Source organism: Parasteatoda tepidariorum, chromosome 8, assembly GCF_982258835.1.
Source record: "Parasteatoda tepidariorum strain Cologne lab strain chromosome 8, Ptep-v5.0, whole genome shotgun sequence".
NCBI classification, from domain to species: Eukaryota; Metazoa; Arthropoda; class Arachnida; order Araneae; family Theridiidae; genus Parasteatoda; species Parasteatoda tepidariorum.
Window position 1 is genome coordinate 5,667,666 of NC_141762.1, and position 26,699 is coordinate 5,694,364.

General features: G+C 30.0%; 2 protein-coding genes and 1 non-coding gene across 3 annotated transcripts in view; 2 read left to right on the forward strand and 1 right to left on the reverse strand.

Annotated features, from left to right (window-relative positions):
• Positions 1-9,735: 9,735 nt before the first annotated feature.
• On the reverse strand, positions 9,736-9,808 carry TRNAF-GAA (transfer RNA phenylalanine (anticodon GAA)). Its single transcript has one exon. It is a non-coding gene; the product is annotated as a tRNA-Phe (tRNA).
• A 130-nt stretch (positions 9,809-9,938) lies between these two features.
• On the forward strand, positions 9,939-11,300 carry LOC107436569 (nicotinamide riboside kinase 1). Its single transcript, XM_016048334.4, has one exon. The coding sequence runs from the start codon at positions 10,136-10,138 to the stop codon at positions 10,700-10,702; it is 567 nt and encodes a 188-aa protein (XP_015903820.2). The 5' UTR covers positions 9,939-10,135; the 3' UTR covers positions 10,703-11,300.
• A 6,579-nt stretch (positions 11,301-17,879) lies between these two features.
• Positions 17,880-26,699, forward strand: part of LOC107436566 (spliceosome associated factor 3, U4/U6 recycling protein) — a 65,515-nt gene continuing 56,695 nt past the window's right edge. The window contains exons 1-3 of the mRNA XM_087149753.1: positions 17,880-18,311; positions 24,163-24,289; positions 25,012-25,116. Coding sequence (XP_087005879.1) covers positions 18,198-18,311; positions 24,163-24,289; positions 25,012-25,116 — 346 coding nt within the window. The 5' untranslated portion in view covers positions 17,880-18,197. The remainder of the gene's footprint in view (positions 18,312-24,162; positions 24,290-25,011; positions 25,117-26,699) is intronic.

A 26,699-nucleotide genomic window follows, 5' to 3' on the forward strand; every position in this document is an offset into this window, starting at 1 on the left:
AATAAGATTACTTACTACATCTACTCGACGATTCTATTATTCAGTGAATAGGGTATGAAAAAATTTGAAATGATCAACTTTGATGATATTATTGATAAATTTGCTTCATCAAAAGCGGAAAATTTATACATAGTAATTAGTTTCATTAATGTATCATAATCATATTATTAAATATCTGTATCTCCTTAGAGATAATAAATATTTACTTTTTTATTGTTTTAAGCTGCGTGTTTTTAAAATATTTCTTTATAAATATGTAAAATAAATAATAGGTATCTTTTGAACTAATTCTCGATGATCATATACATTTCAAAATCTAGTCTTATTTTCTCAACTACATTTTTGTCTCAAATTTAATGCCTAGCTTGAGCCTATGACTTTATTTATTTTACTTTATTTATTTATTACTTTGCGAGTATATTTTACTTAGAATATTAGATGGTTTTCGAGTGGGGGGGGGCGCTAAAAAGGTATTGTGCCCCGGGCGCGAGTTAAGCTCGCTACGGCACTGATCACGCCTAATAATATTGAATACAGTAAATCGTTATTTTGATGGAATAAACTTCCTAAAAAACGTGTATTACTTAATCTGTTAATGTAAAGTTACCGGAAAGGACAAAATTATTACTAGATAAACGAAATCGGAATTTTTTTTTTTAACCTTTTCAATTGTGTTCGAATGAGTGTTGCAGTTTTATGCATGACTTCGCGTTGTTCAGTACTGATTTAGTGACAAAGAACGGGTATTCGGTCATATATGAGGGTTTTTTAAAAATGTGAAATTGTTGACATATTTCCACAAGCGACTAGGGGAAGGACGATTCCATAATGTTAAAAACTTAAAGTTTCGTCGGAAGAGTGAAAATAGGGAAAGAGGTAAATTACACTGAGAATATTGGGGATTTTTTTGTTATTTTCCTTGGCGTATTGGCTAAATTTCAAAGGTTTACCGTCACCGTTCACATTTTTTTTTTACGTTTATTTTTTGCGACAGTTACTGTCATTTTCGAACTCGTATAAAATATGTTATTTGTTGAATTTTTTCGTTATGTCTTTGTTTTTATTATTGTTATCTGTTTTGCTTTTGTTTTTAAATTTTTTTTTTACTTTGAAGTTAGTTAGATCTTAATATATGTAAGTTACCGGCAAAGTATGAAACGCCGGCATTGTATAGAATGCTGGATGTTTTTAGGTAAAGTATGATATATGAGAATTATAACATATTTTCCCTAAGCATTGTATATAATGCCTAAGCATTCTGTAGAATGACAAATGCTATTTAGGCAAAGTATGAAATAAACGTCCTGATGCGGTTATTATGTAAATGATGTGCATGTTACTGTGAATGACCGAAATCGGTGGTTGTTGACTTTCACCGGTGAATGTTGACAATCACATTGTCGCTTCGGTGAATGTCCGAAGTATTTATTACATCCGATTTGATATTAATTTATTCGTGGATATAATTACATTTATTCGATATTTTAATACTTACTGACGATAGATTAGAAGAAACATCAGTGTTTGGAGCATCGGGCAAATGTATACTGGGCAGTGACACTAAACCTTAAAAAAACATAATTGCATGGTATACCGGACAGTGGCACTTGACCTTAAAAATACATCAGTGTAGGGTATACCGGGCAAATATATACCAGGCAATGGCACTTGACCCTAAAAAAACATCAGTGTAGGGTATACCGGGCAATGTCACTGAACCTTAAAAAAACATCAGTGTAGGGTATACCGGGCAGTGGCACTTGACCTTAAAAAAACATCAGTGTAGGGTATACCGGGCAGTGGCACTTCTACTAGGTCTAGTTGACTAGACTTTTAGTAAATGTCAGAAATATATACAAGGTCTAGTTAAGTGCCACTGCCCGGTATTCCCTGCACTGATGTTTTCTTAAGGTCAAGTGCCACTGCCCGGTTTATACACGGAATTCTTTTCACGATCTCCCCCCCCCCCTCACGTTCCTCCAACATGTGCAGAATTGCTGGAACAGCAACCGATAATTGTTAACAGTACTGAGGTACGTAAAAAAAAAATCAATTCTGACTGTCTTCTCTGTAAAGCCTAATAATCAATTTTTTTTTTTTTTTTGATGACCCTAGTTAAGTTTTTTTTTGTTTTAGAAAATCCCGTCAAATTTTGACTTCCAATGTTGGCGCTAAAATAAGGCGATATTTTGCTAAGCTAAAGCTCTCACCAGCTACGCTTTCCCGATATCGAGCTCATTTTCCCCTTTCGAAATTTTTTAAGTCCGTTTGTATTATGGAATCGTCCTGTCCCTAGTCGCTTGTCATATTTCCTTTTTTTATCTACAAAATAAGAAAACACGGTAATAATAATTTTTTTAGTAAAAATAAATTTTTTTTTTGCAAAATAAATTTATTATTAAAAATGCTTTATTTACGAACATGAGAGGCGCGTGGACCTGACCAAAAATTTTGCTAACCCCACCCTTGTAGTTACGACAGCTCTGCATTACACAGAGGAAACCAGATCTGAGATTATTCGAGAGACCGATAATGACATCATATTGTTATTAGAATGCGTATAATAATGGTAAATATTTTATATTTCCTGTTCACGGAACACTTAATCGTTACAAACAATGTTGTTCATTAAGTATTCCACAAACGTATATATCTGTTCTAAAAATAAAACATTTAAATAAGCCTCCGGGATTTTTCGTTCAAGATAAAGGCGGGAACTAGACTTAACGAATCACAATTCCCATAGAATTTTTTTTTGCTTTCCTTTTTTACTATGACCTGTTTTCGAATTCTACAAGTGCCCGAGTTTGGAATAATGCCACACATGCATGCTACGACTAGAATTAGGTCATGTGTTTTGGCGGGACAAGTGGGAACAAAAAGATAGTCATTGAGTTAATACTCACACAAAAAATTGTCTTCTTTTCTATTTATTTTAGTTATACTTTGTTCAAATCAGTGTATTTTGCACCCTCTAAAACATTTTCCCTATTTAACCAAATGAAATTCTAAATTTACCGAATCAAATTACATGTTCTGGTTCTTTCCTCTCTTTCTCAATTACGTGTCATTGAAATATTTTTTTTTTTACAATTTTTGGAAGAATATTATTTTGATAAGTTTAAATTTGATTAATATGTATAATTTTTTATGGTTTTAAATTTTCTAAAAGCTATTTGTTATACAATTTTAAGTGTAAAAAATAATACAGTTTTGAAAAAATTTTTAAATTTGTCTTGCTTTTCGAAGTTGTTACCAACACGAACATTGATTCTTATAACCGATAAATAAAAATTTTAATATCGCAATATTTTATCGAAAAATATCGGTATTTAACAACAAATCGTAATGTTTTTCAAATTAAATAACTTATATTATTACTCACAATAATATCGTATTCAATAATTATCGTTTAATAGTTCGCGATATTGTCTTCTTAATGCATTATGTTATTGATAATAATCTCAGTATTATCATATTCGATAGTGATGGTCATCAAAAACTATTGCGATAGTGTCGCTAAAAATATGCATTGTTAATGAACGTGGTATTGTTGTATTTAATACACTTATGTTGAAGTATGGGTGGCTGATAAATTTGTCTAAACTGGGATCTGGCATAGTTCTTACGTGTTGGCGAACTTGGTTTCCTACAAACAGTTATTACTTTCTCAACATTTCTGGTTATGCTTTGTAATGCATGCTAACTTTATTTTGTTTCGCGACTTCTTAGTAAATGATCTTATAAATTCATTTGAAATTGTCATGACTTATATGATATGATATATCATGATTTCCTCCCATCCCATCCTTCTCTGTCCCCGTCCAATCAAAGCCAAGTAAATTCAAAAACCAAAAATGAAAAAACATTAAACAATCATCCTTCCCTTACAAATTCGAAACTTGATCTATTTAGGTTTCGTTTATTCGATCCTGCTACAGTCCATTCGCAAAAAGGACGTCGCCCTATGACCACGTGACCTTCCAGCGCGGTTTAAATCCGTTTTGAATTGCTCGTTCCTGCTTCTGATTGGTCACGACGACCCGCACTACCTGTACGTTCCTTGCGAGGTGAATACAATGTTTACGTTTTTATCACGCATGAATGTTTGGGAATTTATTACTATTTTTTTTTCAGCCGCACATGGCACTCCCATTTTTTTTAATGAAATTGTAATGTTATTCATTGTTACAGAAAACTAGACGAGAGGAAAATAAAATAAACGTAGCATGATATAACGTTATTATAACTGTGGAAATCCCTTGGAATTAAATACAATTATTTTCGCTCTTTTTTATTTTAGATCTTTCTTTCGCTATCAGAATTTCATTTTTTTATTTTACTTTTATTTGTTTTTAATATTCTATTTGTTTTTTAAATAAAAAATAGCGTATTTATAGTTTGAGGTTGATCATTATTAAACAATGCAATGATCAAGTGTTCCTCATATTGCTTTGACGTTCAACCTCGCCCCCCCCCCCAAAAAAAAAAAGAACTGAGAATTCTCTATAAATTCTAATCAAAACACAAGGCTATAAATTGTGCTATTATGAATGGTTGTGAATGAAATACAGTCTAATCCTGTTTTAACGAATTCAAGGGGTCCAAAGCAACAACGAAAATTCATTTTACCGATATTACGAATTTTTACATTAACCAAAATTATTTTGTTAAATAGCAATTTTCCAAAAAAAAAAAAAATGAATTCAGTTTCGATAAATTTCTACTTCTCATTTAGGAAAACGTCAATGTAATATTTAAGAAGATCACTAAAACTAATAAATTAAAACAATAAATATCGGAAAAATACGTAATCCGTAATTTCTTTTCTGAGTTGTGGGCGGCTGGAACATCATTTCTCCATTCGATAAGTGGAGAATTTAAGTATCGCGATGTATTGTCAAAAAATATCGATGTTTAAAAATATATCGCAAAAGTTTTTCGATTCAACTAATTTTTAATTGTCTTTACAAAAATCTATATTTTTGTTTCCCAAATAAATATTACATTAAGACTCACAATAATATCGTATTCAATAACTATAGTTTAATATTTGCGATGTTATATTTTCGATTATGATCACGATATCGTCCTATTCGAGAATTGTAGTTGTTAAATATTACCACGATATTTCCGAATTAAATATGTATTGTTATCATTAAAAACCGCGATAATGCAGTGTTTGATACACATATGTGAAAATTGTTAGGTGACCTGCGTTAACCGGAATCTAGCGTTATTCCTGTATGTCGGCGATCTTGGCCTCCCAGTCCTTATAAAATTTAAGAATTTCTGACCCATAACGATAAGTACCTTTTTTAGCTTTTATTGTAACGTGTAAAGGAAATTACATCAATGATTTACAATCGGGAGACGCGGTGGCTAAAGGTTATAGATCGCTCGCCTATCAATAAGATGACCCAGGTTGATCCAGCTACATATTCTGCTCCGACAACAGTTTTGGCGTAAAATATCTTCCTTGATGGATAGATCATATGTTAGAATCCCCTTGCTGTCGGGCTAGCCGAAGGAGGTTTTTCTCCATTAAACAAAAGTACGAGTTAGTTCTATATCTTTCATGAAGGCTAATATGTCTCAATGTTTTGTCCAAGAGTTCTCCTGTCGTCTGGGTTGGGATAAAAATTCCAAAGCTACGGAGTTAAACATTGATAGTTGTAAACCTAAAAATGGGTCAGCTGTGTCCGCCAGTTACAAAATGATGCATAAGCTCTAAAATTTGTTTGTAAATTGAATGAGAATGAATGATCTAGGCGTTCCCTGATTACAACTGATAAATAAATAAATACATTTTTTTTAAACAAAAATATTTGAAAAAAGAAATTGACCATAACAATTTTGACATCCTTTAATTTTTACAAGTTTTTTCTTTCTTTCTTTTTTTTTTTTTTGAAGATAAGAAACTGAATGGGGAAAGTAATGTGAAAGTAGTGTATTAGTAACTGAGCCTGTGCCTGATTTATTATAAGGCCTGGGAGGCCTAGGCCTAATTTCTAGGAGCCCATTATTGTTATAATTTTTTTTTTTAAACTTTTTCCTTGAGAATTACCCATTAGAATTATGAGTTAAACAAAAATTGTAAAAAATAAAAGCTCAAATTTACTATTATATCATTTACTCATGTTATAAATAATTTAAGGGCACTTCATACACAAACAAAAAGTAAATTTTTTAAAAGTTATAGGCCTGATAGTTCTGTGCATAGAACCCTCACATTTCCAAATCAGGCGCTGCTTAGCTGCCTTTGGGAAATACCCGAAGTAGCGAATCGCCTCAGGAACCCCCTTCGCTACTAATTAAAACAATAATTAAAATTTCTTTCATGACAATGATCGTTAAAATTAAAGATAATATCTGCTCTTCATGAACGCTCTAAAATTTTAAAATTCTCTTTTAGCGTGATACGTAAATTAAATTTTGGGAAATTGGTAAAATCAATACGTTTTATACATAATTTTACCTAATATTGACGTAATGATATTACCTTTGAGAGGTAAAAAAGCTTTGGTATAATTTACATAATTATTTACGTAATGGATTTTACCAACTACTCTTTTGTAAGATTGCTGTCTTTTTTTTTTTTTTTTTACGAAAAGATTGACGGAAGAATATTTACGATTTAGTAAAAATGATTCTGTGTATTTAATTATTGACTTATTATTGGCAAAGTAAATTTACCATTTAAATTTCGGTTCGAATTTATTCACGCAAATTTTCTATTTTTTTTTTTTTTTTGGATTGCCATTTTTTTCTATAATTTTACATTTGTACACTTGTCTACATTTTGACGTAAATTATATGTAAAAATAACGAGTTCATTCTTACCTAGTAAAGAGTGGTTGGTAAAATATTCTTAAAATAAAATAATTTGTTTACCCAAAATGTTACGTAAATTTTTGTTTTTTGAATAACTATTTTTGTTGTAATTCGACGTTTCAATTTACGTACATTTGGATGTATTGTTGGCGTAAATATGTAAAAATAAAATACTCATTTTTACCTTGTAAAAAGTGGTTGGTAAAATATTCGTAAATAAAACGAATTTATTTACGTAAAATTTTAAATTTTTGGGGGTAATCATTTTTGCTATAATTCGACATTTTAGTTTCACGTAAATTTTACGAATGCTCAGTAAAATTTAAAAATGAAATACACTTATTTCTTTCGTAAATGCATGGTTAGCAAATAATAAAAGAGCGGAAATTAAATATCTACGATGTATACAAACATTGACGTTACAGGAGTTCAATTTTCTGAGGGGGGAAGAAATTTAAAAACACATTCACCCTAGTTCTTGAATGTTTTCTTATATCTGCTTAACTGCATTATTTTTATATCTTTATTGTTTTTAACTTTGATGAATTTAAATCAATAATGGTTCGTGATAATTTTGTTTATTTGTCTGAAACATTGAGGTGAACTTCAAGAGATTTCGAATCATTGAGGGGGACATATAAGTACCGTTCCCCCCACCCGACAATGACGCCCATGGATACAAGCGTGTTTCACCGAAAAGTAATAATTGTATGATTTTATTTCTGCGTGGTTTTTATTAAAACAATTTCAAATGAAAAATACAGTTTCTTATAAAATTATTAACAGAATACTACGAAATAAATAAACACACGTATAGTTTGGCAAGTCTTCACATTCCTGCAGAGCAGTACCTCTACATAGTGACGTCACGACCCACTCCGCGCGAAAAACCACGACAGGGGCTATGCAATTTTCTCAGCCCCAGAAGCAGCCTACGCGTCGAAATCTTCTAAAAACAGAACAAGGCCGGAGGTTTCCGGAATATAAATTTAAACTCTTTTTAAATTTATTAAAAAATATAAAGTCTTCTTAACAAAAGTTAACAACGATCTTTTTTATCCGTTTATATTTATTTCTTTATTTTTCGCAAAAATTGTGATTCCAGATAACAATTTTTTTTCCGCCATTTTCCTTTGTAAAAATCCCTTCCTTAGTAACATAAACTTTATTAGTTATTTATTTTAGTCATCTGATTTTCTTTAACCGTTATGTAAAATGTCATAATAGTATTAACTTTACGGACGAGTTTATTTTTCTCTCTTATCAAATTGAATCACCTAACAGGTAAAACAAAAATTAATCAATCGAGTATAAATTTTGCAATAACCTGAATTGTAAAAATAAAAAATTTCAAAATGCAGAACTGTTGATAGCTGTGATAAAAGCAAAATCACCTTTCACATATACAATAGAAAAAAGAAAGAAAAAGCTTTAGTAGGTTTCACTGTACTTCTAAAAGGTCATCTATGGCTTATAAGCAGTTATGAGTACTTAAAGCTTTTACTATTTTTAAAGACTCTCCACTATTCCTTACTGTTAAACGTAAAAGAAATTGTCATGAATACCTTTTCATTCAAAATAAAATTGTTTTTTTTTTTCCCTTGTACGTTTATCAATCGGTGTTAGCCTAAGAAAAGAGAATAATGAATTTTGCAAACAGCATTTGAGCCATTATCTTTTTCACTATGATGACCGTTCCATTAAATGTATTTAATACGAATTTATTGTTTTTAATTTTTTTCAATTGTTTAATTATTTTATTTTACACTTGATTATTTTTTAAAATTGTTAAAACATATTATTACAGGCTCCTGATACTATGTATTTATTTATTTTTTTACGTTTCTTGCCGCGTGTTTCCTTTTTAAACTTCGAAGTTTCTATTGATGGTCATATTTATATTTCTTATTTACGACTTTATACTAATACAGTGTAGTATATTGTAATTTAACAATGGTAGATATTATTAGCAAAAAACAACGAAATGTAAGAATAGTGGTATTTCATTTAGATTACGTAAGCAAAAAGGGAGTGTATGATTAGTTTTTTTTTTTTTTTTTTTTTTTTGGCTGATGAAGGAGGACGGGGGGGGGGATAGAAAATGCTTATGTAAGATATTAAAATCCTCTTATTTTAAAACTTCATTTAATAAGCAAATTTAAAAATGAAACGAAAAAAATTACTCGTGGATAGAAATTTCAAATTTTGGAACCAAAGTTTAATTTGTGAAAAGAAAAAAGTTCTTCGTTGAGTTTTAGAAGTCAAAAGTTTTGAACTCAAAAGATTCCTCAAGAATATTCTACTTAACATTTTATAAAACTATGTTTAATTAGAAAATGTAAATTTGTTTTATGCAAAGTTATATTTTTCATTTGAATTTAATATTTAAATTAAATTACTGCAGTAAAAGTCGAGGCAGAAGCCAGGAAGTCAAAAGTTTCTTACGTAAGCATGGGAGGGGTTTGTGATTAGCTTAATTTTGCTGACCAGGGCAGTTTAAATTTGCTAAAAATATGCATAAGTAATTTTTAAACTGTATCCTATGAAAAAAAAGTCTATTACACAATATTATTTTATTTTTCATCTAAAAACAATTTCAAGTGTTTAAATTAATAAAATATTAAACTATTAATATCATTAAGAATACACAGCTTTAAATTTCTAAATTCATGAAAAATTTGTGGCAAGACCGATTTTGCTTGTCTATTACCTTTTAAAATTTTCTATTTTCTTTTTATCTCTAAAAAAATGCAGGATTGCCCGGAACTTTTAACGACTTAAAATTTGAATCCATAAAAATTTCGTCTGATAAAATTAATAAAAAAGTATTCGGAACGAATTCTATTTATTAGTTTAATCTAAAAACTTATAATACTAGCATGGTAAAAAAATATCTCCTAATGCCGAAACCCGGGATCGAACCAGGGACCTTTAGATCTTCAGTCTAACGCTCTCCCAACTGAGCTATTTCGGCACATTGAATATTGGTTTTTAAAATTATAAAAACAAAATATATTTTTAAAATTTTGGATTTAAAATATATATAAATATAATAATTTACAACTGTTTTTACGTGATTATCTCACAAAATATTGAATCTCAGGAAGCAAAATTTGAAGAAACGGAATAGATATGAGAATAATTTATATATGTCCTTCAACAGCGCTTGTAAGTAAATAGATTTGTTTACATTCCCTTACTTCTTAGAAGATAACTTAGTTATCTTGAAAAGAATTTAAATGCTCTTCATTTAACTTTTGCTGGGAAGTTATCTTTCTGTTAAATCAACATCCAGATCAATATGGAAAACAGATGGATTTGTGTCGGAATATCCGGATGCACAAATGGCGGTAAATCAACTCTTGCTAATTCATTGTTGTCTTTTTTCCCTGGAAGTGTAGTTGTGAATCAGGATACATTTTTTCGAAGTGATGATAGTCCAGAACATGTTGTTATTCCAGAACTCAATCACAAAAATTGGGAACGTTTAGAATCTGTAAACTGGGAACCCATGATAGAACAGTTAGAGGAAATATTAGCTTCGCCAATTCCGTCTGCACATTCTTTACTCATTGTCGAAGGTCACATAATATTTAATCACCCTAAACTACGAGGCATTTTTAATAAAAAATATTTTTTGACTTTAAATAAAGATGAATGTTTGAAGCGAAGAGTGACGCGTGTGTACGACCCCCCGGATATTCCTGGATATTTTGAACTATGTGTTTGGCCTATGTACTTCACGAATTTAGAAGATGTGAAAAAGCATTGCCCTGATGTTTACTATTTGGATGGTACTAAAAAACGTGAAGTGATATTCGATTCAGTTGTGCAAGATTTGAAAAGCTATTTAAAGAAGAACTTTTGAAATCATAGTACAACATTTCTAGTACAGTGTGAAATTTCTTTTAAATTTGTTTAAAAAAATTATACTAGTAGTGATTATTGTTTTAAGGTGTAATGTTTTCAAGTTAAATTTGTTTCAAAATATTAGTTTGAAATCAGTAGATGGCAGCACTATATACTGCTTATACTATACTATCCTTTCTTTTTCTCTTTTTTTTCTTTCTCAAAAAAAAAAAAAAAAAAAAAAATTATCAGCAAAAAATTATATTTTTAAATTTTTTTTACAAACATTTTTTTGCTTTTGCTTTTTTATAAAGCATTTTTAAATTTCGACAAATTATGTTTCTTTTTTGTTTGATAAACCTAAACAAAAATGTTTTATAGTGATGGAATTGCCATCCCCCCTCTAAAATTTGTTACAATTTTCATGCTTTCAATTTGTTGGGTTTTCAATTATGTAGAAAGACTTTTTTTCCTATGAAAAATAATTCATATGTTAATGAGTATCCGACAAGATCTATTGCATTCCTCAAGCAAATATTATTTTCATTGAAAATAATATCAAATAGCAAAATGTTTATAAATATTGTGTATATATTTTTTATTAAAGAAGAAATAAATATCGATACATATATATATAAATATTGAAAAGAAATTACTGTAGAAAGATTGTAAAATTATAGGAAAGGCTATGTTTATAAAGGGTTGCACTTACGAAAATTTAAAAAATCCTTTATTTAAATTTTTATCAATTAGCCTAAATGAAACATTAATAACAATATAAGAGCAAATTTATCTTTTAAGCAAGAAACTAGCGTGTTATTAAACGCAAAATGAATGAGTTTACTTTTAAACTTCAATGAATAAAAAAACAAATACAGCCGGCATTTATATAACTTAAGTTTAATTCACTGCAGATTGAAATGAGTTGCATTACAGATAGATGAATATTATAGTATTTAACAATTTTATTAAAATTAGAAAATATTTCAATTCAATACGATTTATAGTAAAAACATAAAAGTTCCAGTGCCGTAGAGAGCTTAACTCGCGCCCGGGGCACATAACCTTTTTAGCGCCCCCCCCCCCCCATTCGGAAACCATCTAATATTATAAGTAAAATATACTCGCAAAGTAATAAATAAATAAAGTAAAATAAATAAAGTCATAGGCTCAAGCTAGGCATTAAATTTGAGACTAAAAATCTAGTTGAGAAAACAAGACTAGATTTTGAAATGTATATGATCATCTAGAATTAGTTCAAAAGATACCTATTATTTATTTTACATATTTATAAAGAAATATTTTAAAAGTACGCAGTTTTAAAACAATAAAAAAGTAAATATTTATTATCTCTAAGGAAATACATATATTTAATAATATGATTATAATACATTAATAAAACTAATTACTATATATAAATTTTCCGCTTTTGATGAAGCAAATTTATCAATAATATCATTAAAGTTGATCATTTCAAATTTTTCTCTTTCCACACTTAAAAATGCTAGGTCACTTAGGCGATCTTGTCCCATCGTTGATCGTAGATATGTCAAAATTAATTTTAATTTTCTGAATGACCATTCGCAGCTAGCAATTGATACTGAGATAGTCAGAAGTATTTGAAGTGCCACTCTAAGGTTTGGAAAAACATCTTCTCCATACGGGATTATAAAAGTAAGAGATTCTAATGGAGTTTTAAGTTCAATTTCTTTTCTTTTTCTAGAAATTTTTAAGCGAATTAAAGAAATTTTGAACACACTTATAAAATTCGTTTAACTAAAGATAATTGTATGCAAAAAATAACTTACTGTAAATATTTATTATTTTTATTAATTTATTAAATAATAGCCGAAAAAATTTTGAAATCTAAGGTATACCATTTTTTGCATAATTATAAAGAATGTAATTTTACATGGCGAAATGCAGAATTAGAGCGAAATCGGTTGAATAGCTTCTGAGAAATCAAATTTCAAAAAAATCGAATTTAAAAAATTCAATTTCTTAGGATGGAACTACTTGTCCGATTTGACCCCCAAATTTTTTATTTTGCCATGTAAAATTGCATACTTTAAAATGATGCAAAGAAAATACCTTACAATTCAAAATGTTTTCAACTATTTCTAAATAAAATAATAAGAAATAGTAAATATTTACCAAAATTTATTTTTGTCATGGATTTATATTTGGATAAACGGTTTTTATAATTGTGTTGGGCAGAGATTTTTTCAATTCGTTTAAGAAGTTCTCGAGATATGGCGAAATAAGCGAAAAATAAAATTAACATTAGGGGGTTCAAACTTTGCATCTCTCTCCTAACCAAACTATGGGGACCATATTTTCTAGATTGTGGTTACCCCCGTTATTTTGGGAGACAGAAATCTGAATTTGTTGAAAAAAGGTATGCTTAGTTAGGGAAAGTGCATTTTTGTGTCTGATTTCGTAACTTAAAATATCGTGCGCATATTAATTAATTAGCATATTTGAGGTCACTCCCTCGAGCCGTTAAGATTGACTACTGGAATTTGAAAATCTGATCATTAGATCAAAAATTATTAATGTTTTTTTATTTGCTCTGTACAATTAGAAAAGATAAAATTACTTTTGATCTAATCTTCACGTTTTATTACTGAATCTTAATGATAATTAAGTATAGTGTTAAGCATACTTACCTATGGCTCTGAGATCTGGAACCTAACTCAAGCTGGTGAAAATAAAATTGCCATTTTTGAGAGAAAAGTTTTGAGGGCCATCCTTGGTGGGATAAAAATAAATAATTCCTGGAGAAGACGATATAATACTGAACTGTATAAAATCTACAGAGAGCTAGATATTGTGATATTCATAAATATAAATTGAATGAACTGGGCAGCTCACATTTTCAGAAGGAATGATGACTCAAATTTAAAGAAAATCCTATTACACAAACCCCTAACAGAGAAAGAGGTAGACCCAGGCTGAGATGGCTGGATTTAGTTGAAACTAATTTCCTTACTCTAAAGGAGAAAAACTGGCGAACAAGTGTCAAAAGTAGACAAAAGTGTCAAAAGTTCTTCCTTTGGATTCGAATTCTAAGGAAGGCACTGGCCCACCCTGGGCTGTCAAGCCAGATATGATGATGAATGATAATTAACTAACGCAAACGATATTTTTTAAGTTCCGAAATTCGACACAAAAACGTACTTTCTCTGAATAAAAAAAACAAACATTTTTTTGACGGATTCGGATTTCTAATCCACAAAATAGGGGGGGTACCGGTAATTCTTGAAATTTGGTCCCTATAGTTGTGTCAGGAGAGCGATCAAAAGTTTAGACCCCATAATTACTTTTTGCGTATTTTGCTATAACTCGGGAACTTTTTAAAAGCGAAACGAAAGATTTTTGCACACAATTATAAATGTTGTTTATCCAAAGATAATTCAATGAAAAAAATAACTTTTAGTAAATATTTATTATTTGTTTAGTTATTATTTTATTTAATAATAATCGAAATTTTTTTACTTTAAGGTAAACAATTTTTTTACATCTTTAAAATAATGTAATTTTACGTGTCAAATTAGAAAATTAGAGCAAAATCGGAATAGTTCCTGAGAAATCGAATTTTAAAAAAGTCGTATGTTTGATTGTAAATATATATGTAATAACAGGGCTACAACCCTGTTATCAGTGTTGTCTTTAGCTTGAAATAATTGCAGTCTTAAACCATCATACGTTCTAAACAGGTTTATTTAAATGTAGGCTGGTATTGCTAACAGTTCACGTCCCCACTCCTGCAAAGGAGGGGGAGTGGACAAGACTCCGGACAATCCCGGAACAGCTTATCGGGATCACATCAAGATGAAAAGGACACGCAAAACTATGCGTTCTTACGTTTTATACCAACACAGATTTGAGGTAAAAAGGCACACTGTCGTACATTCCTTGTAACCTTACGCATTAAGGAAAATCATTTCTGCTTCCTTATATGGAAGTGGACGAGGGAACGATTCTAAAAATAACTCTTCCCTTGAAATATAAATCTATTTATATTTCAATGGTATGTTTTCAGCCTTGAATTCCCAAAATAGAATCTCTCTACGCTTATTCTCTAACAAAGACATTTTATGAAAACGAAAGAGATTTAATTCTTTTATTAATACAAAAGTATTTAATTTTTGTATTATTTATATATATGTGCATAGATATATATGTGTGTGTGGGAGTTAGTGCAGCATTAGATGAAATAATGACGATAATTTAACAAACATAACAATTTAATAGAAATAAAAAGAATATAACAGTTAACGTTGACATGGCTGGTGAGTGCTGCCTTCGCGCAATATCGACTTATTAGATTGTTCTATGGCAGTGTTTTCCAAACTTATGACTTTTGTGCACCCTTTCTAAATTTTTCGTAACGCTGTGTACAACTAATAAAAAAATTAATGTATTTTTTACTATAAAAAATTGCACAAAAGTTAAAAATATCAACTGGCTGTTGACACCATTAATTATTAACTGTTACCTCAGCAAAAAATAACCAATAGAAAAATACCTAATCGTAAATTTTCAAGGCTACCTTTGTTTCTGAATATATTTTTTTGTAATTTTCGTTTGTTGCAAGAAATTTCCCATAAGAACACGTACCCCCGATAAACTGTTCCCGTACCCCTGGGGGTACGCGTACCACACTTTGGGAAACACTGTTCTATGGTATAAAGTCAAGACTTAATTATAAATTCGGGAGTTCCCCATCGGGATTGGCTGGCGCCTCTCAGTGACAAAAAGGATGATGCAACTATCTTAAAGTATTACGTGATGTTGGATGATGATGTAATGTTCGCAGCTATTGCACTATAATATTATAACAACAGCTCCACACACACACACACATATATATTGCATTGAATTATCCTTAAGCGAATTTTATTATTATGTGTAAAAAAACTTTCAATTCGCGCGTAAAAAGTTCGCGAGATATGGCGAAATATGCAAAAAATAAAATTAACGTTAAGGGGTCGAAACTTAGGTCCGCTCTCCTGACCTAGTTATGCATACCATATTTACCAGATTGCTACTCCATATATTACGCAGTACAAAAATCCGAATCCGTCGAAGAAACGATACGTTTATTTACAGAAAGTAAGTTTTTGTGTCTGATTTCGTAACTTAAAATATCATCTGCGTTAATTAATTATCATGTTTGGATCTCACCCTTAAAAAATTAAGATTGAGTCCTAGAACGGGAAGATCCGATCAAAAGTTATTCAAGTTGGTTAGTTTAATTACTTCTTTTTTGCTTACTGTAAATTAATAATTTGTAGCTATAGTCATTCTACAACGGGAGCAAATAATAATAGAAGTGAAAATTTTTAATTTAACAAACACCAAACGTAAATTTGAAAAATTGAAATCTACTCTTAGAATTAATGTGGGCTTCTGAACTGGACTTAAAGTCTTATCCTGAACTTTTTTTGGAATCGTCTACGTACCCGCCGTTCATATGGCATTTGATCTGAATTCGCAATGCCTGCAAGGGTTTAAATACTTTTGAAAAGTTGTAAATAAAAGAAAAAGAGGAGAATTTTTTTTAATAGAATTAATTTAATTTATGGATAGGATTTCATTTCTTACTCAAGTATTAAATATGAACGTTAATGTTATTTAAATAACTAGTGGGCTGCGCCCTCTGCTCGCTAACGCTCGCCAACTCTCGAAAATTGCTGCGCAATCTTATATGGTTTGCTTCGCAAACCAAGCTCGCTTCACTCGCTACTAACTTCGGTACATTGCAAATGCACAAAATTCTAAGAATTCAAAACAATCATTCAAATCCATATAAAAACTTCCTTTTTTTAAAAAATTACATCTTTTTAGTAAATACTAAGTCATTAAAATAAATTTGAATTCAAATAAATGACATGTAATTCGCTAAACCTATATAATTCGTGATATAAATCAATAATCGTCAAATAAATTCGCAATATATAAATTCGTAAAAAAAAAAAAAAAACACTTTCGACAAAATGCTAAAATAGAGATCTATCGACAAAGACTACTCACTTCTGCCTAGCTTAATAGTATGAGATTGCCGCAGCTGATGATCTCTGGTTATTTCAGTTTCCGTTTTTAAAAGCGCTATATGTTGAGCCACCTCAGCTAGATTTGGCATGTGACATTTTTAGAGGCAATCATTGGTCGATTCGCCGTCAAAGCAAACGTTGCCACCGGTGGAAAAGAAATACAGCCAAAATTTGGGAGCCAAAATATTCACTGAAATTTTTTAAAATTTTATTTGATAAATTGAAAGTAAGATTCAGGAACAATTATTGCATCTTTTTTTTCTTCTTTTTTAAAATAAAAATTCCTAGTAAGTTAAGAAAAATTAGATAATGACGTTTTAAGTTGGGTATTACAAACTTCCATATGAATTTTTATCGACAAATAAACATAAATTTAGTGATTCTTATAGTAATATATAATGAAATTTTTATTTTAAAAATAAAAACATTTTCTTTGCTTACTTTTCATATGCATCTACTATATAAATAAATGTCGTTAACCTTTATTTGCTTATACATATTTTTTCCTTTTTTTAAAAAAATTTTTTTTCCACCTTTCAAATTTAGGATTTGTTTTTCGTAAAGCCATTTTATAGCTTAAAGCAAAAAAAAAAAGTACTAATGAAATAGTTTCTATGGATACTATAGGTCCCGCAGTGGACTGATCGCTAAGACACGGTTTCCAGCAGATCACCGATGTCAAGCATCACTGACTGCGGTCAGTGTGCGGGTGGGTGACCACTTGGGTCAGCCTGCGTAGGGACCGAGGGTGTGCGGTATTGGTCCTCGTTAAACTGTTCTACCGTAAAGTGCTCGACTTCGCGTGCAGGTCGTCGGGCTACCGAAGCGGGGGTGCCATTCCCTCCGCAGAGGATCAAAAATTGTGATGGCATGTCTTCGGATCATCCTCAGGGATGTTTCTCAGACCGTCACCAATAGCCCATTGTGCAGTTCTAGTGCGACGTAAATGAACAAATCAAATCAGAAATCCAATAAGCAATAAAACAGTGGGGAGGTAAGAAACAGGCGTGAGGGGATTCGAAAGATCTCACGCTATTAGAATTTTTCAAAATATGTAATGACTCCCAAAAATCAAGTTCGGAAGATGATCAAAAAGCAGAGTTGAATGATTCAATAATGTTTAAAGGTAATTGCTGTCGGGACCCGCATGAGATAAGCATATGCGGCTTAAAAAGACGCGCATCAAGTAAATAAACGTACTAATAAAAATATACCATCGTATTCATCAAATTTGGTTTCAGTTGTTAACTTTGTCATTTAAAAGGAATTATTAAAGTTATTTGTCACTGATGGCGCTTTAAGTAGGGACAATAAGTAGCCAGAAGTCTATTAATAACATAATTGACGAGTGTTTACATACAAGCATTGTATCAGAAAACACAGAGCGATTAATATTTTTCTTTTTCCTCGAGCTGAGTTTTTATTTTCTATTGTTTGAAAGTCGCATTTATTACAATGGATGAAGATATTGAGATGAAAGAAGAGGAGGATACTTTCTCTAATTCTTCGGAACACTCTTCTTCTGAAGAAGATGTCGATGATGGAAAAATCGCCGAATTGAAAAATGAAGTAAATATTATTTAATGTTATTCGTTTTTAAGAATTCCTACTCCCAATTATTTGTCTTTTGTATATTTGTATAATTTTAATGTGTTCTATTAATTTAGTTTAATCTAACATTAAAGCGATCTTAGGGTGATTTCCGAATCCTGATCTGTAGTAGAATAATCGCCAAGTCTTTGCAACTTCCGGGCAGCGGCCGGCGAAAAACTAAACAAAACATCACAGAAAGGGACCAACTCAAAGGGTATAACTCGTAGACACCCCCGGACAAACATCTACGTTTTTTTTCTTCTGTTTTTAAATCTTTCCAGTTTAAAACCAATTTGGCGCCTTGGTGATTGTAGTTGGCGTGGCAATTCATATCCCCGGAAATATCCTCTAGCAATTTTCTGATTATTATTCGTTTTCAAGACTTTAATTAGCGTAAAAAAGGGGAGATTTTTGTATCGTGATCTGTGGCAGAATAATCGCCAAATCTTGGAAACTTCCGGGCAGTTTGCCCGCGAGAAACTAAAAAAAACATCACAGAAAGGGACCAACTCGAAAGGTATAACTCGTAACCACTCCCGGGCAAACATCTACATATTTTTTTAAAAAAAAGTTGCAAGTTTAAAATCTATTGGTCACCTTGGCGATTGTAGCCGGCGCTAATCACGATACGGAAATAACCCCTAAAAAGAGAGTTTTTAAGGTTATTTCGCATTTCAAATATGTAATATTGACATTAATGTGTTTTATATCATTAAGGTGTAAAAAGATTAAAATGACAATGCTTCCACGAGTTAAATTACAAAAGAATTAGGGTCTGTATAAGGACACTTTACTGAAATCTGAATCTCAAAATATGTCTCTTCACAAAAATTTATATATCGGGGGAATTTCGATATCGTTATCGGAGAGATTTCCGCGTTGTGATTTGTGGAAGAGTAATTCCCAAGTCTTGGCAACTTCTGGGCAGTGGTCTGCGAGAAACTGAAGAAGAAAATCTCATAAAGAAACCAACTCAAAAGGTATAACTCGTAGCCACCCCCGGGCAAAAATTAATATGTTTTTTAAGAAAAATTAGCAAGTTTAAAATCTATCTAATTGGCATCTTGGCGATTGTAGTTGGTGCGACAGATCCTGATACGGAAATATCCCTTCGTTATCTGACATGGCCACTATAATTAGTTTTGCACCAAATGGACTTTAAACTTGCTCACATGTTTTTTAAAAAAAAACCACTTGAAGGTTTGGTGTGGTGTGGATACAAGTTATATCCTTCAAGTTGGTCCCCTTCTGTATTGTTTTTTAATAGTTTAGTTAGTTTTTTTGTGATGTTCCTCTGCTTCAAAGTTGGCGAGCTGCTACAGATCACAATATATGATATTTCAAAAAAATTTTAGCTTAAAAATTTGATATTACGTGAAGTTTGAATAATAACACCGTATTTGTGATTTGAAATCTCTTTTTAGAAATATTTTCCTACTTATTTTTAGAAAAAAAGGTTTGTACATTATCAAAATTTTTTTATAGTAATAATTAATTCTTTAACAAAGAAAGTAATTTATTTGACATTACACAATTCTTGAATAAACTAGCATATCTGTTGAAAATAATAGAAATCAAAATATTTGAAATAGTAATAATTTATAAAACTAAATATACTATCTCACTCAGAAACGTAAGGAATTCAAACTTTTAAATAAGTAAATTGAGATTTAAAGCTTTTTTTTATTTAATTAGCATTACATAAAATATTGATTTATTTTTTGGGGATATGTCCATAGCGTGATCTGTCGCGCTAACTACAATTGCCAAGGTGCCAAAGCTATTTTAAACTTGCAAATTTTTTTGAAAAAACATTTAGATGTTTCAGGGTTGGGTTTTTGCCGTCAGAAACTGGTTTTTGACATGACAGTGGTAAAAACTGTCAAAAACCTACTGTTTTCTTTAATTTATGGCATATAGCGGACAATATATTATTTTCACATAATTGCCTTTATAAATGAATGTTGTAAATGATTTGCTATTGATTTTGCAACTATATATACATGTATTCTTATAGAAGGATATACATTCATACAGAAATATTGAAACTCTAAAAGGATTTCCCAGGCTTTTTCATGTCTCATTTCTGTGTAAAATATTGAAAGCAAAATTGATAAGAAAAGTTCATTTTATGAGGCTTTCTTTTTATGTGTACATGTGTTTCTCATAGCAAGATTTTAAGAATGAAAGTAATCAATCTTGACATTCTTCAGTAATGTAATATGCCAAACAAAATAATGCTTGGAAATGTTGAATTTTTTTTTTAGTATCCTAATATTTTACTCCAAATAGTATGTTTTGATATATTCATGTTGGGAAAATGCAAGAATCTGTTCTTAAATATTTTTTAACAACTTTTTTTCTAATTTTATTGCCCAAAAATGAATAAATTTTAAATTATGAAATATTTACCCTGACCTGCCCCAATTTAGGGCATACGGGTAAATGTTTATTAAAATCAAGAAAACAAAAAAGTACATAAAATACAAAAAGTAACATTACAGAGTAACATTATGTAAACATTACAGAGTCTGATGGCAACAGCAGTAAAATAATTAAAATGCTCCGAGAGTAAAGTGGTAAAACAAACAATTATCAAATACAATTAAAAGGAGACGCTAAAATTTGTAAAGCAAGGAAAGGCAATGTAAATAAGCCAATTAACTCAAATAAAAAAACAGTTTTACCAAAACTATGGGTTTTTGACAAAGGGTTTTTTGACATGACGATAAAAACCGGTAAAAACCGTCATGTGTCAAAAACTTGCCATTGTTTACTTGGAGGTGGATATGAGTCGTACCTCTTGAGTTGGTTCCTGTTTTTTTAATTTTTTTTTTTGCGGGCCATTGCCGGGAAGTTGCCAAGACTTGGCGATCATTCTGCCTCAGATAACGCTACGGAAATCTCCCCTATTTTTCTTTCTAGGTAGTAAGTTGTTTTGGCATAAAACTAAAAAATATGTTAAACTAAACTTTAAAAATATGTATTTTTTAAATATTTAAATGAGAACTTACTTTTCCATCTTTCTTATGCCTTATTTTTTAAATTTTTTCTACATTTTTAATTTGGCAGCAAGATTTAACTATAATTTTTAAGTAGGTAGTTTAGATTAAAAAAAAGGGAAACATTCTGATGTAGTTAAAAATAAATGCCTCCATAAACCACAACCTTCCTTTCTCCTTAGATCTTTTTAAATAAGATGCTGGTGAAATTCTAGTAAAATTATATTTTTTCCACATGGACTCTTTTAAAAGGTTTGAAGCTTTATGAATTGGAGCTCCATTCTCGTGGAACAATCTATGGAACTGGGCATTCCGACTGTGCATACATTCTCAAGTTTCTTTTTATTTAAAATATTTAAACGTAACAAAAACTATTTCTGCTGTCCCTTAGCAATATCGCAGTTTGAACTAAACCTGATCTGAAATTATCAATTAATATTTCTGGTCCAGCTGTCATAAGGAAAGCAGTGAATAATTGAATAAATTAAATGAGATGCTTATCTTTCAACTGATTACGGTTTTCTGCCGAATTCTGGGTTCAATATTCTAAACTTGGGTGGCGCAGTTGGTTTGTCGTCGGCCTTCTGAGCCCAAGTCTGCGGGTTCGATCCCTGGCCCAGACACCGGACACCGGAAATATCTATTTTTCAGATGATTTTCAACAATCAAATAGAATAAATCTCCTTTCCCCTTACGAGAAAAAAAAATTTATTCTTGTGAATTGTTAAAAATAATATATTAGTAAAAAGAAATGTTTTTTTTTTTTTTTACTTTTTTTATTTCTATTTGCTGCTTTTCCAATAGCTAAACATTTATAAATATTAATGATGAATATTAATATAGCTGAATATCATCTGTGTTTGAAAGGAAAACCAGCTGACAAGATTTGTTTCCCTTGATAAATGTTTTCAATAAAAATAAACCTTTCAATTCTGTTCCTTGTTTTATTATTTTATTTTATTAAATCCTATTAATTTACTTTTAAAATTAAATACTCATTTTTTAATGTTCTTTTTATCTGCACTGCTAATTTTTCACATCAAATTAAAAAGTAAGAGAGTAAAATCTGTTCTTTATTATTGAAAGAGAAAGCTCAAATTATTGTCTGTTTGCTTTTATTTATTTATTGACACAAGGTTTTTTTTGGAAAGTAAAGAGATACTCCAACAATAGCAGTAAGAGAATAGTTTCTGTAAGTCTGTTGTTAACAGGGGCTGTAACCTTGAAAGTTTCACTTTTGCCCTTGAGATCATTTGTAATTTTTAAGGTGAAATTTGCTTGAGCGACGCGTCCTTGTAATGTCTGCGTAGATTCAAAATCCCGTCAGATATATAGTGTGTTTCGTGCTATGTTTTCTTTATGTAAAACATTATGTTTGCAGAAGGTCATGAAAAAGGTATATCAAATGCATGCAATTAAAAACAAATGCAGGAGCTTGCTTGTTGCACGATAATGCCTATCCTCACGCAGAGCTTCAAACCAAAGCACAACTCAAAGTTTCAAATTTAAAATATTCAATCATCTGTCATACAGTCCCGACCTTGCACCCAGCAACTTTCACATATTTCTTTACCTGAAAAAAAAACATCTTGCTGGTAAAAACCTTTATAAAGGTGATGAAATCATAACTGTGGAAAAACAAAAGTGGAAATGTGGCTCTGACAACAGGGGATAATGTTTTATGAGTAGGCAGTATTCTATTTTTACTTTTCAAAAATGCCTTATATTCATACATACAAGGTTATTCATGAAGAAGTAAATGATTTCAATGACTTATAAATTGCTAACAATGCAAGATAATATATGTCACCTGCAACAGAATTATATGGAATTTTATAAAATTTTGTTTGGGGCAATTGCAGATGTTCTATGAGTGACCCCTTAGTCAAAGGGCTCCCATGAAACTAATAAACCATATCCGCATAAAAGGGTGTTAAGGTATGTAAATACGTTACCTGTGATACATTGTTTCGAGTCCACTAGATAAACAAAAACCTTGTTTTTTTATGTAATCTTATTGGTACGTAATCATATTGAATAATACCTTAATAGGTGTTTTGGCTGCTCGGTGTATTTTGTGAACTAAGAGGATTCTCATAGAACATCTGCAAGTAACTCTATCAAAACTTAAAATAGTCCTAAACAATTCTGTTGCAGGTAACATATTAATGTCTTAAATTTTTTTGATTTATAGCGCATTGAAAATGTATACTTCCTAATGAATCACCCTGTATTTTGTCATACTAAGCATTCTAGTGACCTTTAATAAGCATTAGCTAATTAAAGGTCATTCAACGTTGAAAAAATTTATAAAATTATGGTTTATTTCTTATTTTTATATATTAAATAATGCATGATTTGTTGTTTATTTACCTTATTCCTGTCATCCTGAAAAATCTATTTTCCAAATTTGCCAAAGTCCTGAAATTTTGGATATGGAATAGTAATGGTTCACTGTAAAAGATAGTTTGTTTTCTAAAATTAGACATAAAAATAAACCGAAAGTAGTAACCTAGAAATCTTATTACAGATTTTAACTGCTAGTGCCACCTATGCTTAGCTTTATATAATTAAGCTTTCCTTTTAACTATCCATTTCCCTACCCCCTTTTTTTTTGTTAATCATTTTGGCACAAGGATTTTGTGTAATACTTTGCTTGGAGATTTCTGAAAGATGATGCATGATTTCAAAAGACGTCAATTCTTATTTTTTAAATAATTATTTTCGTAAAAAAATTATTTGTTCTTTTTTAAATACTTCTTTGTTTTATTTAAAAAAAATGTCTATATTGTTTATGTTTTAAATTTAAAAACACCTGCTTATAGATTGAAAGTGATCCTTATGTGTATGATCGCCACGTTCAGTGCATTGATCTTTGTCGTAAGCGTGGAAATTTAGAAGAACTTCGATCTGCCAGAGAGAAGATGAGCAAGTTATTTCCCTTAACTCCAGGTTCATTATTTATTTTATTTCATTTTATTTAAAGTATTTGTATAATAATATATTTTTTCTAATTGCTTCTTTTTCATTTTTTTCAGTAGTTGTTTTATTTAATTAAAATTAAAATTTCTCTATTTTTGAACTTTTATTTTTTTCAGGTTGATTTTTTTAAAGTTTTATTTTTATTACTTCTTTTCTATATTCTATTCTATTACTTCTTTTCAATTTTATTACATCTTTTCTATAGCTTCTTTTTAATTTTTCTTTAATAGTTGTTTTATTCAATTTCAATTTCTTTATTTTTGAACTCTTAATTTTTTTTCAGGTTGATTTTTTTAAGTTTTATTCTTATTACGTATATTTGAATAATATTTCCAACAAATTGAATGGTGTCAAATATGAGCTATAAGAAAAATGAAATTAAAATTAAATTAATTTCCGAAATCTATTGATCTACTGAAGTTTCTATAAACAACTGCAACGGTGGTTTTTTAAATCATAAATTGAATAAATGTTTATGTAGTTTTAAATTTTATGCTGTAAAATGCACAATATAAATGCCAAGCAAAGCATGCATAGTAAATGCATCCATTTAAAAGATTTAAAGCTTCATTTGTAAACTGAATCTGATCATAATTATTTAAGAATTTTATTTTTGTTTTTTTAGAAACTTAGACAACAAAATGATTGAGTGCTTTAATTCTTATGTTTCTTTTCATTATTTTACTTTTTAGAGCTATGGCTTGACTGGATAAGTGACGAAAAAAATTTGGCAACTACAAAAGAACAAAAAGAAAATTTAACAGCTTTATTTCAAAGAGCATTAAAGGACTATTCCTGTAAGTTTTATTGAATTCTTTTACATATTTTCCTGTGAGGTACATGAAGTGCCAGGTATTATGATTTTGGGTTAAAATGTTAGGGAATAATTAAATTTTAAGACAAAACCTGAAAAATTACGGATATGAAAATTGACCATAACAATAAGTAATAAGTAGTCAATGATATTCAATCTAAACAAGTCTAACAGCCATTTTAATTATTTCTTGTAAAAAATCCAACTGTAACCTGGATATTTTTGTAAATTCTTTTTTTAGAATTATTAAAATTGGAATAATTTGTAAAAAAATATTCTTTATTTAAAGTTCTTGTTGAATTCCCCCCCCCCCTATATATCTAACCATATTTACAGTTTAATAATATTGTATTTTTAAAAATTAAGCTTTCTGTATAAAATAACTTTGGTTTATAATCAAAATTAAGATATTAGACGGTGGACTATATAATTGATGTGACTCTTAATAAACATTGTTTCATCGAAATTTTAAATTTTTCTAATTTTTGTGCAAAATATTGCTTTTATCTATAGTATTATAATACCTACATGTTCACCCTTTTCCTAGTAAATTTTTTTTCTTCAAAATATAATATGTGGCATATTTATTATTATTTTTTTTGTCAAAATGCAAGTTTTATTGCTTATTTAAAAAAGTATTATGTTTTTTTTAAAGAAATATTGTTGAGCATAGCAAAAATATCTCCAATTTTATTGAAATTTTCCTGAGAAACCCGGAAAAGTCAAGAAATTTTATGTAAAAAATTGAGTGGGAATCCTGTATTTCATTTATCTTCTCAACAAAGAACCTAGAAGTAATTAACATAAATTTTTTTATTTTTAATTTTTGTACCGATCTCAAATTTGTCCTTTAAAGCCCGCAGGAAATATAACTCTCCACCAACTTTATTAACTTTTAAATGTCGAAGCAAAGCTATTTTCCCAGTTATGTTTTATACGACCGTTTCCTGATAACTTCCGAAAATAGAAGATAAAAATTACCAAAAAGGAGCTTTGTTTACATAAATGTAGATAACATTGAAGGTTAGCTGGGGGTCAAGAATCGAAACCAACACTGGGAATCTTTTTTTATTGTGTGCATTATGCATTTGATTACTTCTTATCCAGTTTATTTGTATAGTTTAACCTCTAAGAAAGACCGCCTCTGTGTAACGATCTCCTCTATTTAGACCACTTATGGAAGGCATGGAATTTTTTCCATAGAATTTTTGTTGAAGAAAACCTTAAAGAGAGACCATCAAAACCTCTCACAGTGACCTGAAAAGGTCAAATAAGAAAGCACTAAAAAATATTAAAAAAAAAAATATATTACATATATTAACAAAACAAATAAGTAGACTCAAATGTGTCATTCTCTTATTTAGCGAGCTCTTTTTGACGATCTCTGAAAGAGATCTGCAACCTTATATCGTAGTCAGAATGCACTAAGAAATACCATAAATGATTTGTTTTTAGAGTTGAAAGTTAAATTAGAAAAAAAAGTTATTTTCAAGGAAACTAGGCATCTTTTAAGCAAACAAACATCTTGATCTAAAGTTATCGAATTTTTATGGTATGAAATAAAAT

Excerpts from the sequence above, each read along its gene's own strand:
- LOC107436569 (XM_016048334.4), top strand. The coding sequence starts at position 10,136 with ATGGAAAACAGATGGATTTGTGTCGGAATATCCGGATGCACAAATGGC.